The sequence below is a fragment of the Choloepus didactylus genome, chromosome 17, assembly GCF_015220235.1.
Source record: "Choloepus didactylus isolate mChoDid1 chromosome 17, mChoDid1.pri, whole genome shotgun sequence".
NCBI lineage: Eukaryota > Metazoa > Chordata > Mammalia > Pilosa > Megalonychidae > Choloepus > Choloepus didactylus.
In genome coordinates this window covers 47605761-47623685 of record NC_051323.1, presented here as the reverse complement: position 1 = coordinate 47623685, position 17925 = coordinate 47605761, and the positions used below count along the sequence as shown (strand labels likewise).

Genomic DNA, 17925 nt, shown 5'->3' with positions numbered 1-17925 from the left:
CATGTGCAATATGTATTTTGCTGTCTTCTTTTGCTGTTCGGTGACATTACTTCAGAGATTCTGAGTTTAGTAAAAACTCTAGTTGACCAGCACTTATTTTCATTCCGAATCACCACAAGTTTCAGAACAAGGACAAGTTTCAGCTATATTTGCCATTTGAATTCCCCACATCATTTAAATTAGCAAATTCTAATGCTTTTGGTATACATGTCCTCTCTGCTTAAAGTCTTCTTATGTACTCAGTGAGTGACTGCTCCTTCTTCAGACCTCCATTTCAAACTCCTCTCCTGTATGCAGTGTAGCTCTTCTGACATTGTATTATTACCATTTGATCAGAGTCTCTCTTTCTTCCTGGGAAAAGATGATATTTTATTAATCTCTACCGTCTTCACCAAGCACAGGTCTGGCTAGTTGGTTTTTAGGAAATATTGGTAAGTGTGTGGAAAGTCTGAGAGTAAGGTCAGTGTTCCGGTTTGCTAATGCTGCCTTTTTGCACAACACTAGAAATGGATCGGCTTTTATAAAGGGGGTTTATTTGGTTACAAAGTTACAGTCTTAAGGCCATAAAGTGTCCAAGGTAAGTCATCAACAATCGGGTACCTTCACTGGAGAATGGCCAATGGCGTCCAGAAAACCTCTGTTAGCTGGGAAGGCATGTGGCTGGCATCTGCTCCAAGTTCTGGTTTCAAAATGGCTTTCTCCCAGAACGTTCCTCTCTAGGCCACAGCTCCTCTTCAGAATGTCACTCTTGGTTGCTCTTGGGGCATTTGTCTTCTCTTAGCTTCTCCAGAGCAAGAGTCTGCTTTCAATGGCTATCTTTATCTCTCATCTGCAGCTACTCTCTCAGCTTCCCAAGCATTCTTCAAAGTTTCCCTCTTGGCTGTGGCAAGCTCACTCCTTCTGTCTGAGCTTTCATCAGTCTCCAGTGAATTAATCAAGGCCTACACTGAACGGGCAGGGTCATGCCTCCATGGAAATTATCTAATCAGAGTTATCACCTACAGTTAGGTGGATCGCATCTCCATGGAAACACTCAAAGAATTACAATTTAATCAACACTAATACGTCTGCTCACACAAGATTGCATCAAAGATAATGGCATTTGGGGGGACATAAAACATTCAAACTGGCACAGTCGGTGCTTTGTGTGGCCCATAGGACCTAGTTCTTAGTGTATCGTATCAGTTAGCTATTGTTGAGTAACAACCACAATATTGCATCTTCCTGCTTGAGTCATGGATTGAGATCCACTGGCTATGGGGAACCAATTTTGCTCTCTTTTCTATGTGAGTAAAACATTGTTCCTTCCAGTGCCATGTGAGTTGTACTTCTACTGGTGACCCCAACACCTGCAAACTGTGGAGTGGGGTGGTTCCCCTAGGATTGAATTCCTGGTGGTGGGCATTGTTACGCTTTACCACTCTCCATGTGATGAGTCTACCCCTGGAGGTGGTAATAGGTGTCTCTCTTTCTGATTGACAATAATAATTTAATCTACCACATATATTAAACATTTGCAGGCACTTGGTAACCATATTTTGAATGAATGGACCATTCATATCTGATATGCTTCCCAAAATGGAAAACCATGAGAAATCTAAGCAGTACTAGAGATATGTGACTCTTTCTCTTGTGGTCTGAGATTCATGCCACCTGCTTGTTTTCTCCCCCACAATTGTTTCCTTTACTCCATAGGGCTGATAGCCTTTCAGTATTTTCTGTGTTTTGTAATTCATATTTTTGAGAGAAAATCTTTTTAATCAGATGAGCTCTGATAGTCTATGGATCAAAATTAATAGAAGTTATGGATGTTGCTCTGTTTTCCTCTTTGTTGGGTCTCATTTGTTGTAGCAGAGATGGCCACTGGCAATTCCAGGCTTTCATTATCCATCCGGCTAGTGATCCCGAAAGAAATAACCCTTCTTTCAACATCCAAGTCATTTCCTCTAACTGTTCTCTGGTAGGCAAAACTTGGACCAACCAATCCCTGGGTCCAGGAGAATGGGGTATTTTGGTTAACCTGGGTCATCAGCCTACCCTGTGGCAGGGAAGACTCGCACAGAGTGAAGGAGGGGTGGTTCCCAAAATGAAGGGATGAAGAGTAAATGAAAAAGGAACAGATGGCCATTACACACTTATACGCACATCACTAACAGCTGTAGAATGAAAAATATTGCCTAGTGAATCTGAACACTTGGCTGAAGAATCTGTATTAGTGGCATATTGCACAGTACAGTTTAAATTCAGAGCAGAGCAGGATGCAGAATGTTTGAGAATACCAATGCTTAAAGAAACAGAATGATTTTTGGAATAGAATTTAATACACCTTTATTTTAGACCCAGGTCTGCCCTTAACTATTTTTAGGAAAGAGAGCAACCTTTTTGGGCCTTAGTTTTCTCATTTGTAAATGAGGGAGTGGGACTAATTTCTTTAAGACCTCTTCCAGCTATAATTATTTTAAAGTGAAATTATTTTTCAGTTCTAGAAATAATTTCACCTTCTATGTTCTAATCCTATTTTGTGTTTTCTAACAAGGCTTTTATTTTATTTGTTTTAGCATTTAAAAACAGATTGCCTAATTGGATAACTATTCAAAAACGTGTATTCACATAAGATCACAGCACTCTTTATAATACTGAAAAATTGAAAGGAATCTGAAACACAGGATAGAAACAGTAGACATAGTATGAGCCCTTTAAAAGTTATTCATAGCTCATTTTCTGTGTATGTACTGATGGATGTTTAGCAATGTGCTGTCCCTGAGTGGGTGAAGTTTTGCTTCTGTTTTGTATAAAATTTATTTTACGGTCAACTTGATTATTTTCAAACCATTTATCATCTATTCTAAGATACATGTTTTTAATTTTAACATCTTTGAAATTGGGATATGTCTTATGGCTGATGGTATGCTTTGGTCCATTTTATGTACCAGCAGAAGGAAGAAAAGAAAGCTGCATTGTTTTAATCAATGATGTCTTAGATTTGCAAAATACAGACATGAGAAGGGAGGATTGTAATTTTTTCATTTTGAGGAAAAGTACTGAAAACCCTTGACTATCAGAAAAACAGTTACTTTCCATGTGAGTGACCAAAATTGTTCCCAGAGCAAGATTCTATATGATAGAAGACCTATTACTTGTATTGGTTAATTGAAAAAGTTGTTTGAAGAGTCTAAAGTGAAGCAACAGTCTGAATACTAAATCCTTGATGCTCATTATTAGTACTCCAGACTTTTACAGTTGGCTTCCCCATACCTAAATTGATAGTGATTTTTAAAGCAACTGAACATTTGTCAAATCTTTCCAAAATATTCCGTTTTTATGAAAGCAACAACTCTCTTTTAGCATTATTTCATTAGTTTTTGTTTTGCCAGTAACAAGAACAACCGGTATAAAAAGAGTTTGGGAAGAAGCACAGTTAACTTGGCAAACATGTCAACAAGGAAGGGCAAGAATTATGCATTGGCCACTAGCTTTCAGCATGCATGCGCTGTTAGAATATTTAATAAAGGGAACGGAGAGTATGACTTCAGAGTTGATTAAGAGAGCTGCTACTATGTTTTGTGCTGTGTTTAGGACTACCCATTAAATATTGTAGAATATGACAAATAGACACTAGAGAGATGATGTCTTAGAAATGGTTGTGCGGGGCAGTTGTGGATCTTGCACTGAGGATTGTGGTTTGGATGTCTGCTGAAAGCTATTGGCCAATGCACTAATGGATTGTTTTACATCTTTAAAAAAACTTTATATTATGGGAAATGTCAAACATATACAAAATGAAGAGAATAGTATAATTGTGTACTAACTACTCAGGTTCAACAAGTTAACTCCTGAACAATTTTGTTTGATCTCTACTCTTCCACTTCTCCCCCAAGCTTATTTTGAAACAATTCTCAAACACTTTATCTTCTTGAAGGAAGATTTCACTGGATTTAGAATTCTAAGTTGGACGTGGTTTTCTTTAAACACTTAAAGATATTAATTATTCTTGTGTCTTCTGGTTTCCATTGTTTCTGTGAGAAGTCAGATGCTAATCTAGTTGTTGCCCCCTTTGAAGATAATATACCCTTTTATAGGGCTGCTTTTAAGATTTTTTTATTGTTTTGGTTTTCATAGTTTTACTGTAATGTGCCCACGTGTAGATGTCTCTTTCTTTTTCCGTCTAGGTGTTCATAGGGCTTCTTGAATCTGTAATTTTGATGGCTTTCACTGATTTTGGACTTTTCTAAGCCATTATCTCCTTAAATATTACTTCTGCCTTATTCTCTTTTTCCTCTCCTCTGGGACTCCAGGTATGTTAGACATTCTCAACTGTATCATCTGTTTCTCACCTTTTCTTTTACATTCTCCATTCTTTTGTTTGTGTCTCTTCAGTCCAGGTATTCACCTATGTCTAAACTGTGAGTAAATCAATCCATTGAGTTATTGTACTTTTCATTTCTAGATTTGGTATCAAACCGTCCTAGGACTGAGGGTTGCCCAAGAAGGTAGGACTTCCAGTGCTAAAACTGGGAAAGTCCCTGGAAAATTGGAATGAGTTGATCACCTTAGTTTGAATTTCTGTTTGGTCCCTTCTCAAATATGCAGTGCCTTTTTACTTATTTATTTTTTACCCAGTTTCCAGTTCTCTGTAAAACTTCTCTCATTTGGAATTCTCAAATGTGCCTTTTATTTCTATGAATATAGTAAGTATAGCTATTTGAAGTCTGATAACCCCAAAATAGGGAGTGCATATGGGTCAGATTTTTATTGACTTTTATTTCTGCAGATTTTCATTTATCTTATCTCCTAAAATTTTTTTTCGTTCATTTTATATGTGAGTTAGAGAATGACTTAAAATATTGTTCTTGGAAGTAATTATAGGCATAGGATGAGTTTGCTTTCACTGGGTACTTGGGAATAGTAGTAATCTGTAATCACTTGCATTAAATTCCAGGGATTGAGATGATTTGTAGCTGGTCTACTTCCTATTCTTTCTTACCATAAGGGTGGAGCCCTTCAAGGACCTAACCCAAACCATGTGTGATTACCAGAGCGTACACCTGCCTCTGCCTTTGTAGGCTTTGAAATTCAATTTTTACCTCCTAGCTCTGTAGGCAGTTAAAGGTGCTGCTTATCTTCTCAGCTCTTTATTTTGGAAGTGACAAATGTCCCCAGGAGAAAAGAGGTTGCAAAAACTAGGTGTGCCTTTCTAGATTTCTGTCTTCTTTTAAATATTGGACTGGTAAATCTTCACTCTTTTCTTTGCTCTCTGATGCCCGCAAGTAATGCTTTCAAATATATTGTCCATTTTTTATAGTTGTCTTCAGTAGAAGGGTTGGTCTGGGTTATCTAATCTGCCAATATTACTACTTAAATTTTGAACCCTTAATTTATGATATGCTTAGATAATATAACCACAATATTTGATTTTATTTCAAAGGTTCTGAAGCAAAACCTCCTGGATGATTGTCTACAACGTGTATCTGTAAGAAGATTTGAATCATTTAATCTGTTTTCAGTGACAGAAGCCAAAAAAATGGAAACTGAAGAGGAGGTTGGCGCATGGGTCCAGTATACAAGTGTTTTCTATCCTGAATACAGTATCTCCTTAAGGTAACCATCTTTCTAGTTGAGATGTTTAAAAAGTATTTTTCTCTTATAGAAGAAAAACAATCTAATCAGAGTCTCATTTATTTTTCTGAATTTACAGCCAATCTTTATCAGAATTTACGTTTTACAACTTTATGTGAGGAAATCCTGTGACTAACTGGATCTTGCTATATTGTCAGAATTAAAGAAAAAAAATTCTCAGGATTGTAGTGGTATTTGAAGATAAAGTGGGTTGCAAATCAAAGAATTCATTTAATCGTTCTCTCATAGCATATGATTATGACATGAAATCCAGTTCTTTTTGAGGCAAAGAATACTGAAAGTGAAAACAAGATTTTCTTAAACAACTCTTCAAGTAGCAGTTATCTGAAAAACTAAGCTTTGGTATTTTTTTCCATTCATGTTTTGTCACTTTCAGAATAACAGGTGAAAATTCAGCTGAAAACAGATATTGTGAGAAGAACATAGACTGAACTGTTCTGGCTTTAAAAATTATTAGAGAAGAGGTAAGAGTGTTGCAAGCTGCAGTAAAAAAGATACCATCTTTACTGAATTAATTTTCTCTCATTGTTATATTCTAACATGGTGCAATATTACTGTAGGTGTTTGATTTTATAAAATCTGCCTTTTCTGACAGGATATCACATTTTGAAAAGAAGGGAGGAGCAGATTTACAGTAACTGTAAGAAAAGCAAGGAACATATTTTAAATGGAAATGTGGCTGAATGAGGTTTAAGTGAGGCTAGGAATAATTTAAAAAAAGAATTTTCACAGAGGATGTCTATTTATAGTATATGTTTTTTGAACTATTTTAGTTTAAAATATCTAAGCTTTAAAAGGCGCCGTAATAGCTAAACATTTGGGATTTGGGTAAAAATTGCTTAAGGTAGGCAGGAAAGAACAATTAGGATCTGGTTTCATGATAGTGTTTTACTGAAAGCTCTAAAGACAAGATGCAAACTTAGGTATTTGTGAACTTCTCTGTAAATCCATTATGTGAGTCTAATTAGAACACCACAGCTGCTTTTTGTTCTGATGGAGGTAACCAGTTTGGCCCTTGGTTTGAAAGGAAAGAAAAAAGTATTAAATGCTTACTATGCTGCCAGGTACAGAACTAGGTTCTTTGTTATACTATTTCATGTAATCCTTACAACAGTTCTGTGATGTAGGATTGAAAATGATTAAACAGTTAGAAGATAGTCTTTAAAGGGAAATTAAAGAGAAGGTAAAACAGAGTGATCAGTAGAGGTTATCAGATACGAAGTTCTAAAACTTATTTTCTACATCCGTTGGTGACAAGGAGCGATCAGTATAAATTATAGAAAGAATAATTTCCTGATGTTTTTAAGTCCTGGTAAGGATTCCCTAGGTTGAATGTGAGATCTTCTCTTCTTGGGCTCTTTTAAAGTAAGTACTGGATATCCACCTGGTGGAGAGGAGCTTGGTATAGTGTTATCTGGAGCCCAGTCTATAGAGTAAATTGAGACTCCTCTCTAGCAGCATGCTTCTTTGTGATATGATTATTTTTGAAAGAATAAATCCAAGTATGTTAAATAAATATGACATTGAATCTCAATTTATGGAGAGTCAAGTACTGAGCTAGAATTTTGACCTCAATGGTCGCCAAGAATTTTTCCCTTTTTTTCAAACTAGTTAGTATCTTTTGGGGATTGAATAATATCTCCCACAAAAGGTATGTTTGGGTCCCAACCCCTGGTCCTGTGGATGTGAACTCATTTGTAAATAGGACCTTTGAAAATGTTATTAGTTAAAGTGTGCCCAAACTGAAGGAGGGTGGCCTTAATCCAATATGACTGAAGTCCTTGTAAGCAAAGGAAATTGGACACGGAAGGAGAAGCCACAAGGAGCAGCAGAAGATAGAAATCAATGGAACCCAGAAGAGAAAGGACAAGATGCTATTCTGTGTATTGCCATTTGTCAGAAAAGCCAAGGAACCCCAGAGATTGCTGGCCAGCCAGAAAATACCAACTCCAAGAGGAGGCAAGCCTCTGAAACCTTGAGTCAATAATTTTCTGTTGTTAAGCCAACCCATTGTATGGTATTTTTCTTAGCAGCTAGGAAACGAAAACAATATCTCTCCACATTAATAGTTTAAAATAACAATAACATAAATATATAGAATTCTAGAGCTGAAAGTGATCTTAGAATAAGTAATAAAAATAATCATGGTAACATTAATAATGGCAGACAGTTGAATCCTACCATATGACAAGAACTGTTGTGAGTGGTTTACATGTTGTATTAGTTAGGTTTCTCTAGGGAAACAGAATCAGCAAGAGCTATCTATAAATATAAGATTTATAAAAGTGTCTCATGCGGCTGTGGGTATGCATGAGTCCAAATTCCATAGAGCAGGCAGCAAACTGGCAACTCCAATGAAGATGTTTGATGAACTCCTCAGGCAATGAACTGGCAACTTTGATGAACTCCTCAGGAAACGCTTTGCTGGTCAGCTGAAGAAAAAGTGAAAGCCCTTTATCTGTCTCGCTTAAAAGTCTTCAACTGATTGGATCCAATCCAGCTGATTGCATTCTCTCATTGTGGAAGACATGCCCTTCATTGATGTAATCAGTCACAGCTGCAGCCAGTTGATTAATGATTTAATAAACCAGCCTTCTGGTTTATTAACCAGCCATAAATGTCCTTGCGGTAACAGTTAGGCCAGTGCTTGCTTGACCAGACACCTGGGTACCGTCGCCTGGCCAAGTTGGCACATGAACCTAACCATCACACATGTATTAGCATATTTAATCCTCACAACAACCTTATGAGGTAAATACTGTTATTATCCTCTTTTTAGAAATGCGGAAAGTGAAGCACAGAGAAGTTAAATAACTTGGTTGGGTTACACAGCCAGCAAGTGATTGTGCCTGTATTCAAACTTAGGTGGTCTAGTTACATAGCCTGTACTTTTTTTTTTTAAGTTCTACTTTGAAATAATTATAGACCCACAGGAAGTTGCAAAAATAGGAGTTCTATGCACTCTTCATCCAGCTATCCTTATTGGTAACATCTTATATAATGACAGTCATGGCCTGCACTTTTAACTTCTACACTATCCTGCCTGAATCATATATCCACTCATTCATTTAACAAATGAAGGAAGTGAAGCATAAGTAAGCTGATTTCCTCATTGATTATTCTGAACATTCCGTTTGTTCATCCATAGTCTTGTTACAGCAAAGAAAATTACTGAAATTGTTTAGATAGGGAAGGGTTTCTGCCAAGAATAGTTAATTGCCAGTTTTGCTCACATTGATTTCTTGCATGTTTACCACTTTTGCTTGTTTTCTGTTATCTGTCCAACTTGGATCTCTATTTTTATTCCTTTAATATCTCATATTTCTTTTCTCAGTGTCTTTCCATGTCCTTTTTTTAGCTACCTTTATCTCTTTTCTTCAGTATGTTTGAGTTGCGAGCATTCTAAAGTTCTTTTTAAATTACTTGCAGCAGTCAATAGGGGTGTTTTGGGAAGTAGTTTTAAAATGAAGTAGAGAGAGGCGGGGCAAGATGGCGGCATAGAGAGGAGTGGAAGCTAAGTAGTCCCCCTGGAACAACTACAAAAAACCAGAAACAACTAGTAAATAATCCAGAATAACTGCAGGGGGACAAACGAGACCATCCACTCATCATACACCAACCTGAATTGGGAGGAATGCCCGAGAACACAGCATAAAATCTGTAAGTAAAACCTGCGGATCCAAGTCGTGAGACCTCCTCCCCCATAGCCTGAGCTGCAAAGCCTCGTGGTGCCAGAGAGAAGCTCTCTCCCAGCAAGTGAATATAGCTCAGCTGAGCTCCAACTGGGGTTTTAAGTAGCGAGTGTGAACTGCTCACTACAGGTACGCATCCCCTAAAAGCAGACAGAGGCTTTGGGTGACGACTGACCTTGGAGAGCCAGAGGGTCGCCTTGGACTGGATCTGAAGGGGACTATCTGTTTGTTTTTCGGCTCAGTGGAGAAAGCCCCAGTCATATTCAGTTTCCAGGGCTGTGACTCTGGAAAGGGTGGAGACAGCACAAGCAGAGAGTGAGACCATTGAAATGCTAATGACCTCCACCTGGCCGGTCTGTTTTCTCTAGGAGGAAAGGGGTGGGGCCCTTTCCATTCAGAACCAGACCCCAGAGCCTGGGGAAACATGGCTATACCTCCTCACACCAGTCAAGAATTATAGGCTAACAGGCATCACCTGCTGGGCAGAAAAGCACAGTGACCTGAGGCATCAAAGGGTGGAGCAATTTTCTAAGACACACCTGCAGGGAAACAAGATACTGAATATTTCTTCCCTCTGGGACCTGAGCCTGTTCTGGTCTGGGAAAACCTGATTTGGATAACCAAGGAAACCATGCCTAGACAACAGAAAATTACAACCTACACTAAGAAAAACAAAGTTATGGCCCAGTCAAAGGAACAAACGTACCCTTCAACTGAGATACAAGAATTTAAAGAACTAATGCTAAATCAGTTCAAAAAGTTTAGAGAAGATATTGCAAAAGAGATAGAGGCTGTAAAGGAAACACTGGGCATATATACGGCAGAAATCAAAAGTTCAAAAAAACAACTAGTAGAATCTATGGAAATGAAAGGCACAACACAAGAGATGAAAGACACAATGGAAACATACAACAGCAGATCTCAAGAGGCAGAAGAAGACACCCAGGAACTGGAGAACAAAACACCTGAAAGCCTACACGCAAAGGAGCAGATGGAGAAAAGAATGAAAAAACATGAGCAACGTCTCTGGGAACTCAAGGATGAAACAAAGTACAATAATGTACGTATCATTGGTGTCCCAGAAGGAGAAGAGAAGGGAAAGGGGGCAGAAGCAATAATAGAGGAAATAATTAATGAAAATTTCCCATCTCTTATGAAAGACATAAAATTACAGATCCAAGAAGCGCAGCGTACTCCAAACAGAAGAGATATGAATAGGCCTACGCCAAGACACTTAATAATCAGATTATCAAATGTCAAAGACAGAGAGAATCCTGAAAGCAGCAAGTGAAAAGCGATCCATTACATACAAAGGAAGCTTAATAAGACGATGTGCGGATCTCTCAGCAGAAACCATGGAGGCAAGAAGGAAGTGGTGTGATATATTTAAGATACTGAAAGAGAAAAACCGCCAACCAAGAATCCTATATCCAGCAAAGCTGTCCTTCAGGTATGAGGGAGAGCTCAAAATATTTTCTGACAAACAGACAATGAGAGACTTTGTGAACAAGACACCTGTCCTACAGGAAATACTAAAGGGAGCACTACAGGGTGATAGAAGACAGGAGTGTGTGGTTTGGCACACAATTTTAGGAGATGGTAGCACAACAATGTAAGTACACTGAACAAAGGTAACTGTGAATACGGTTGAGAGAGGAAGGTGGGGAGCATGTGAGACACCACAAGAAAGGAGGAAAGATAACGACTGGGACTGTGTAACTTGGTGAAATCTAGAGTATTCAACAATTGTGATAAAATGTTCTTTTACGAGGGAGAACAAGCAAATGTCAACCTTGCAAGGTGTTAAAAATGGGGAGGCATTGGGGGAGGGATGCAATCAGCATAAACTAGAGACTGTAACTAATAGAATCATTGTATTATGCTTCCTTTAATGTAACAAAGGTGATGTACCAAGGTGAATGCAGATAAGAGGGGGGGATAGGGGAGGCATGTTAGACACTTGACATTAGTGATATTGTCTGATTCTTTATTCTACTTTGATTTAAGGTTATTTTTCCTTTTGGTGCTTCCTAGCTGTCATTTTTTTTTTTCCTCTTTCTTTTGCCTCTCTACCTTCTTTGACTCTCCCTCCTGCCTTGTGGAAGAAATGTAGATCCCCTTATATAGATAGTGGTGAAGGTGGTGAACACATAAATGTATGACCATGCAGAGAACCATCAATTATTTACTTGGGATGGAATGTATGGTGAGTGAACAAAACCATATTAAAAAAAAAATGGTTTGATGATGTGCCAGTTTGAGTGTATTGTGTCCCCCAAATGCCATTATCTTTGTGGTCTTGTGTGGGGCAGAAGTTTTGGTGCTGGTTGGATTTGCTTGGAGTGTGCCCCACCCAGTTGTGGGAGATAATTTTGATGAGATGTTCCCATGGAGGTGTGGCCCCACCCATTCGGGGTGGGCCTTGATCAGTGGAGCTATATAAATGAGCTGACTCAAAGAGGAGAGAGAGTGCAGCTGGGAGTGATGTTTTGAAGAGAAGCAAGCTTGCTAGAAAGGAACGTCCTGGAAGAAAGCCGTTTTGAGGCCGGAGCTTTGGAGCAGATGCCAGCTGCCTTCCTAGCTAGCAGAGGTTTTCCGGACGCCATTGGCCATCCTCCGGTGAAGGTACCCGATTGCTGAGGTGTTACCTTGGACGCTTTGTGGCCTTAAGACTGTAACTGTGTAGTGAAATAAACCCCCGTTTTATAAAAGCCTATCCATCTCTGGCGTTTTGCATTCCGCAGCATTAGCAGACTAAAACAGATTTTGGTACCAGAGAAGTGGGGTGCTTTTGCTGCTGAGTTTGCAAATACCAAACATGTTGGAATGGATTTTTAAATGGATAATGGGGAGTTTCTGGAAGAGTTGTGAGGAGCTTGATAGAAAAGGCCAAAACTGCTTTAAAGAGACTGTTTGTGGAAATATGGACTCTAAAGATACTTCTGACGAGGTCTTGAACAGAGATGATCAATGTGTTGTTGCAAACTGGAAGAAAGGTGATCCTTGTTTTAAAGTGGCACAGAATTTGGCAAAATTGAGTCCTGGTGTCAGAAGGAAGGAAGAATCTGGAAGCAACAACCTGGAATACTTAGCTGAGGAGATCTCCAGACTACGTGTGGAGGATGTATCCTGGCTTCTCCTTGCAGCTTATAGTAAAATGCGAGCAGAGAGAGATAAACTTAGAACTGAACTCTTGGGTTCAAAGAAACCAGAAGCTGATGGCTTGGAAAGTTACAAGCTTCCCGGGGGTGGAATCCCAGAAGCTAAAGCCCAACATGAGGATGTAACCAAACACAGAAACCAGCCGCCATTTCAGTACAAGCCAAGATTGGAGATGGAATTATCCAGAAAGGATTTGTGGAAAGTCCTATTGTCTGATGGCTTTGACCCCTGTGTGCTTCATGCAAAGCCAATAGAATTTTTGCAAGATCTTTATAGACAGAGCCATTGCCGGTCTGGACTGGAGGAGACAGACAAGGAAAAAATTAAAGGAAAAATTTCTTCAAAAACAGAGCCATGGAGGTTGAGGTCTGGAGTCAGGAGGTCTCGGGCTGGGAGAGCGGAGCAGCCCACATGCATGGAAAGGGTGAGTCTGCCCTGGAGGTCGAGGGCGGGCTTTCCGCCTCGATGCTCTGAAAGAGTTTTGCCACCTCAGTTCCCAAAGAGGGTGGAGCACATTTCCAGGGAATTGGGGAGAGCCTGGCTGCCACCACACTGTTCTGAAGGGGTTGAGCGTGTGCCCCGGAGATGGAAGGGAATCCGGGAGCTGCCCCGATGTTTGAGGAGGGTGGGGCCGAGAAGGTGGTCTCCCCAATGTGTGGATATGTTGGAGCACTCACCTAAGCATTTGGAGAAGAAACAGCTGCCAAAAAGGCCCTTGGGAAGGGTTAGGCTCCCTCTCTCTCAAGCCCCAAGGATGCAACGTTGTTTTGTTAGTGACTCTCAGACTTTGAAATCTAATGGAGTTTGTCCTGCGGGTTTTAGGAACTGTTTTGCTCCTGTTAACCCTGTTTTGCTTACTGTTTCTCCTTATGGCAATGGAAATATTTATCCTATGAATGTCCCTCCTTTGTATATTGGAAGCATATAACTTGTTCTAAGTCCACAGATCCAAGGCTAAAGGAGAATTGTGCCTTAGGACCCACCATGCCTAAATTGATTTTGATGGGATTTTGTACTTAACTTTTGTTACTGAAATGATTTAAGTTTTTGTGATATTGTGATGAAATGAATGTATTTTGTATTTGGAAAGATAATGTCATTTTGGGTTCCAGGGGGTGGAATGTGCCAGTTTGAGTGTATTGTGTCCCCCAAATGCCATTATCTTTGTGGTCTTGTGTGGGGCAGAAGTTTTGGTGCTGGTTGGATTTGCTTGGAGTGTGCCCCACCCAGTTGTGGGAGATAATTTTGATGAGATGTTCCCATGGAGGTGTGGCCCCACCCATTCGGGGTGGGCCTTGATCAGTGGAGCTATATAAATGAGCTGACTCAAAGAGGAGAGAGAGTGCAGCTGGGAGTGATGTTTTGAAGAGAAGCAAGCTTGCTAGAAAGGAACGTCCTGGAAGAAAGCCGTTTTGAGGCCGGAGCTTTGGAGCAGATGCCAGCTGCCTTCCTAGCTAGCAGAGGTTTTCCGGACGCCATTGGCCATCCTCCGGTGAAGGTACCCGATTGCTGAGGTGTTACCTTGGACGCTTTGTGGCCTTAAGACTGTAACTGTGTAGTGAAATAAACCCCCGTTTTATAAAAGCCTATCCATCTCTGGCGTTTTGCATTCTGCAGCATTAGCAGACTAGAACAGATGACAAAACCTCGAGGGCAATATACTGAGTGAAATAAGCCAGACACATAAGGACAATTATTGCAGGGTCTCACTGATAGGAATTAATTATAATATGTAAACTCATAGACATGAAATATAAGGTACCAAGATATAGGACGAGGCTTAAGAATGGGGAGTGGTTGCTTAGTATGAGCAGAATGTTCAATTGGGATGAACTTAAATGTTTGGAAATGAACAGGGGTGTCGGTAGCAAGATGTGAGAGTAACTAACAGCGCCAAATGGTGTGTGAATGAGGTGGACAGGGGAAGCTCAGAGTCATATATGTCACCAGAAGGAAAGTTGGAGGTCAAAAGATGGGAATTTATAAAATTGCATCCTATGGTGGGCAATGTCCATGATCAACTGTACGAATACTAGAAATCGCTTCCATGAACCAGAACAAATGTATGACAATACAATTAGAAGTTAACAATAGAGGGCATATAGGGAAGAACTATATACCTATTAGAAACTATATACTACAGTTAGTAGTATTTCAACATTTTTTTCATAAACAGTAGCAAATGTACTATATCAATACTATGAGTCAACAATTGAGGTGGGTTGTTTAGGGGTAGGGGAGGATTAGAGTTTCCTTTTCTTTTTTTTCTTTTTTCATCTTTCACTTTATTTCTTGTCTGGAGTAATGAAAAGTTTCTAAAAATTGAACAAAAATTAAGTGTGATGGATGCACAGCTGTATGAGGGTACCCAGGGGCAAGTGATTGTACACTTTGGATCTTTGGATAATTGTATGGTATCTGAAAATCTCAATAAAAATGAAAAAAAAAAAAATGAAGTGGAATACCATCAACTTCACTGTATTTTTTAAAGTTGTTAAATCAACACTATAGAATTATTAAAAAAAAAAGTGACGAATAGTTTTAAATAAATTCAAACTGATAGGTATTTAAATAGTACCTTCTTTATAGATAGAAATATGGCATACTGTCCTCAAGGAGCTTAAATTCATGAAAAGTTAAATGATAAAAATAATTAAATAAGAAAAGTCAACAATCCAACTCAAGAACTCACCAGCTAATGTATAATTAATTTCCAAACGAATGGAAGACTTCACATGTATTCGGAGTTGAGAGACAGGAATGACTTTTTTTTTTTAATTTTTTAAATTTTTTTAATTTTTTTTAATTGAGTTTTATTGAAATATATTCACAAACCATACAGTCATCCATGGTATACAATCAACTGTTCACAGTATGATCATATAGTTATGCGTTCATCACCACAATCTATTTCTGAACATTTTCCTTACATCAGAAAGAATCAGAATAAGAATAAAAAATAAAAGTGAAAAGAGAATACCCAAACCATCCCCCCATCCCACCCTATTTGTCATTTAGTTTTTACTCCCATTTTTCTACTGATTTTTTTTCAATTTTTTAACTTTGTTTATCAAAAAATTAAAAATAAACAGGCAAACAACAACCAAAAAAATCCCACAACATTTCAAACAAAGCAATGGTGTAAGGAAAACAAATAACCTAAAATAACTACTTTGCTTCCAATATGTTCCTACCATACCCCAAGAAAATTAATAAACCATGTCCAAACAGAGGAGTAAGAAAAACAAATAATCTAAAATAACTACATTGCTTCCAACATGTTCCTACCATACCCCAAGAAAATTAACAACCCCTAAGAAAACAAAGGAATAAGAGAAAAAAAACCTAAAATAACTCTATTGCTTCCAACATGATCTTACTATATCCAAGAAAGTTTACAAACCATAATCATTCCTGAGCAAGGAATGACTTTTGAAAGGTTTTGAGGAGCAAGAATTTAAACTGGACCTGGAAATATTTGAAAATCTGGGAGAAATGGAGAAGTCACTCTAAATGAGGACAAAAGCACTAGAAAATATATGGGGTGAGAAAATGCAGGGCAGAACCATCAGGGGCTAGTGAAAAGGCCATCACATTCTCTAGGGGGAGGAATGATTATCAGTGCATGTTTATGGTAACCTGCTTCAGGGTTCTAGTGAAGGGCATTTGGTATGTTGTGAGTCCTTCACAGATCATAAATATAAACCGTATTTTCACTTTCTCAGTTTTTATCACCTAAGATCTCCTGCCACAACTCAACAGAGATGACACATATATGGTGATCAATATTTGTTATCAATACTTGTTATTAGTTTGTCCATCTTAAACTTTCTATACTTTTTGATTTTTGTCCGTTTAAAGTTCTTTAGACTTGAAACAAATAGTCTAAGAGGATATATAACTAGATATTTGTGAATTTAAAGTATATAGTTATATATATACAGGCAGTGGCATAAATTGAAACTGTGACTATTATTTTCTGTCAGCCTTACATGATGGTACTTAAAATGAAAAAATAAAGAATTTCTCTTAGTGATCTGTCATCAGAAGTAAAAATCTGGATGGTGTAAAAGTTGGGTTATAAAATTCCTAAGCTATGTTGTTTCTGTATATCTGAGTATGGTTGACTCTTTCTTCCAAAGTAAGTATTAAGGGTTTGGAAATTAAAATCCAGGGTATGTCCCCCCTACGTGGGATCAGACACCCAGGGAAGTGAATCTCCCTGGCAACGTGGAATATGACTCCCGGGGAGGAATGTAGACCTGGCATCGTGGGATGGAGAACATCTTCTTGACCAAAAGGGGGATGTGAAAGGAAATGAAATAAGCTTCAGTGGCAGAGAGATTCCAAAACGAGCCGAGAGATCACTCTGGTGGGCACTCTTACGCACACTTTAGACAACCTTTTTTAGGTTCTAAAGAATTGGGGTAGCTGGTGGTGGATACCTGAAACTATTAAACTACAACCCAGAACCCATGAATCTCGAAGACAGTTGTATAAAAATGTAGCTTATGAGGGGTGACAGTGGGATTGGGAATGCCATAAGGACCAAACTCCACTTTGTCTAGTTTATGGATCGATGTGTAGAAAAGTAGGGGAAGCAAACAAACAGACAAAGGTACCTAGTGTTCTTTTTTACTTCAATTGCTCTTTTTCACTCTAATTATTATTCTTGTTATTTTTGTGTGTGTGCTAATGAAGGTGTCAGGGATTGATTTAGGTGATGAATGTACAACTATGTAATGGTACTGTAAACAATCGAAAGTACAATTTGTTTTGTAAAAAAAAAAAAAAAAAAAAAAAAATCCAGGGTATGACTCCTAATTTATTCCTTGGCAAAATCTTATCCATCTGGCCACATATATTAGGAGTTCAGAATATTATAGAAGAGGCCCTTGCTGTTCGATAGATGTGTATATGGAAAATTAAGATATACTAGGAGATTTTAAAATCTTGTAAAAAAATTTCCTCACCTTATCTTATAACTTGCAATTTGTTATTGTTTAGAGCTTCATGTATAGATACTAGAAATTATTCCCTGCCCCTCAAATCTCAATTTAATTTTAGTGTGCAGTAGGCATACTTCTATATTTAGAAGGAGCACCTGAGTTATTCATTTATAAATACATGCATGTCTTCAGTATAGAAAAAGCTGAGAGGCCTGAACTATCATCCTTTCTTTGTATGTGGCTACTGTTACTATGGTAATTGCTGAAATAGAAAATTGCCATTTGACTTTTGGCTTGTCCTGGGAGCTTAGAATGAGCAAGAACTCAAGAATGACTTTGTCTTTGACTTTGGTGCATCTTCTAGTATAGCAAATGCACTATATGCTTATGCAATTAGACATATGGCAGATTCCATAGGTGCCTGTTTAGAGCTTGGTGAGGCTGGCATCTGAGGCAAATGTGAATATGGAATTTATATTTAAAAG

The 17925-nt window shown here is 38.4% G+C and overlaps 1 protein-coding gene across 2 annotated transcripts in view; it reads left to right on the top strand.

Moving 5' to 3' along the window:
• Positions 1-17925, top strand: part of CAMKMT (calmodulin-lysine N-methyltransferase) — a 499328-nt gene that overhangs the window by 1955 nt on the left and 479448 nt on the right. For both annotated transcript variants that reach the window (XM_037807272.1, XM_037807273.1), the window contains exon 2: positions 5426-5598. In XM_037807272.1, the coding sequence (XP_037663200.1) occupies positions 5426-5598 (173 nt within the window). The remainder of the gene's footprint in view (positions 1-5425; positions 5599-17925) is intronic.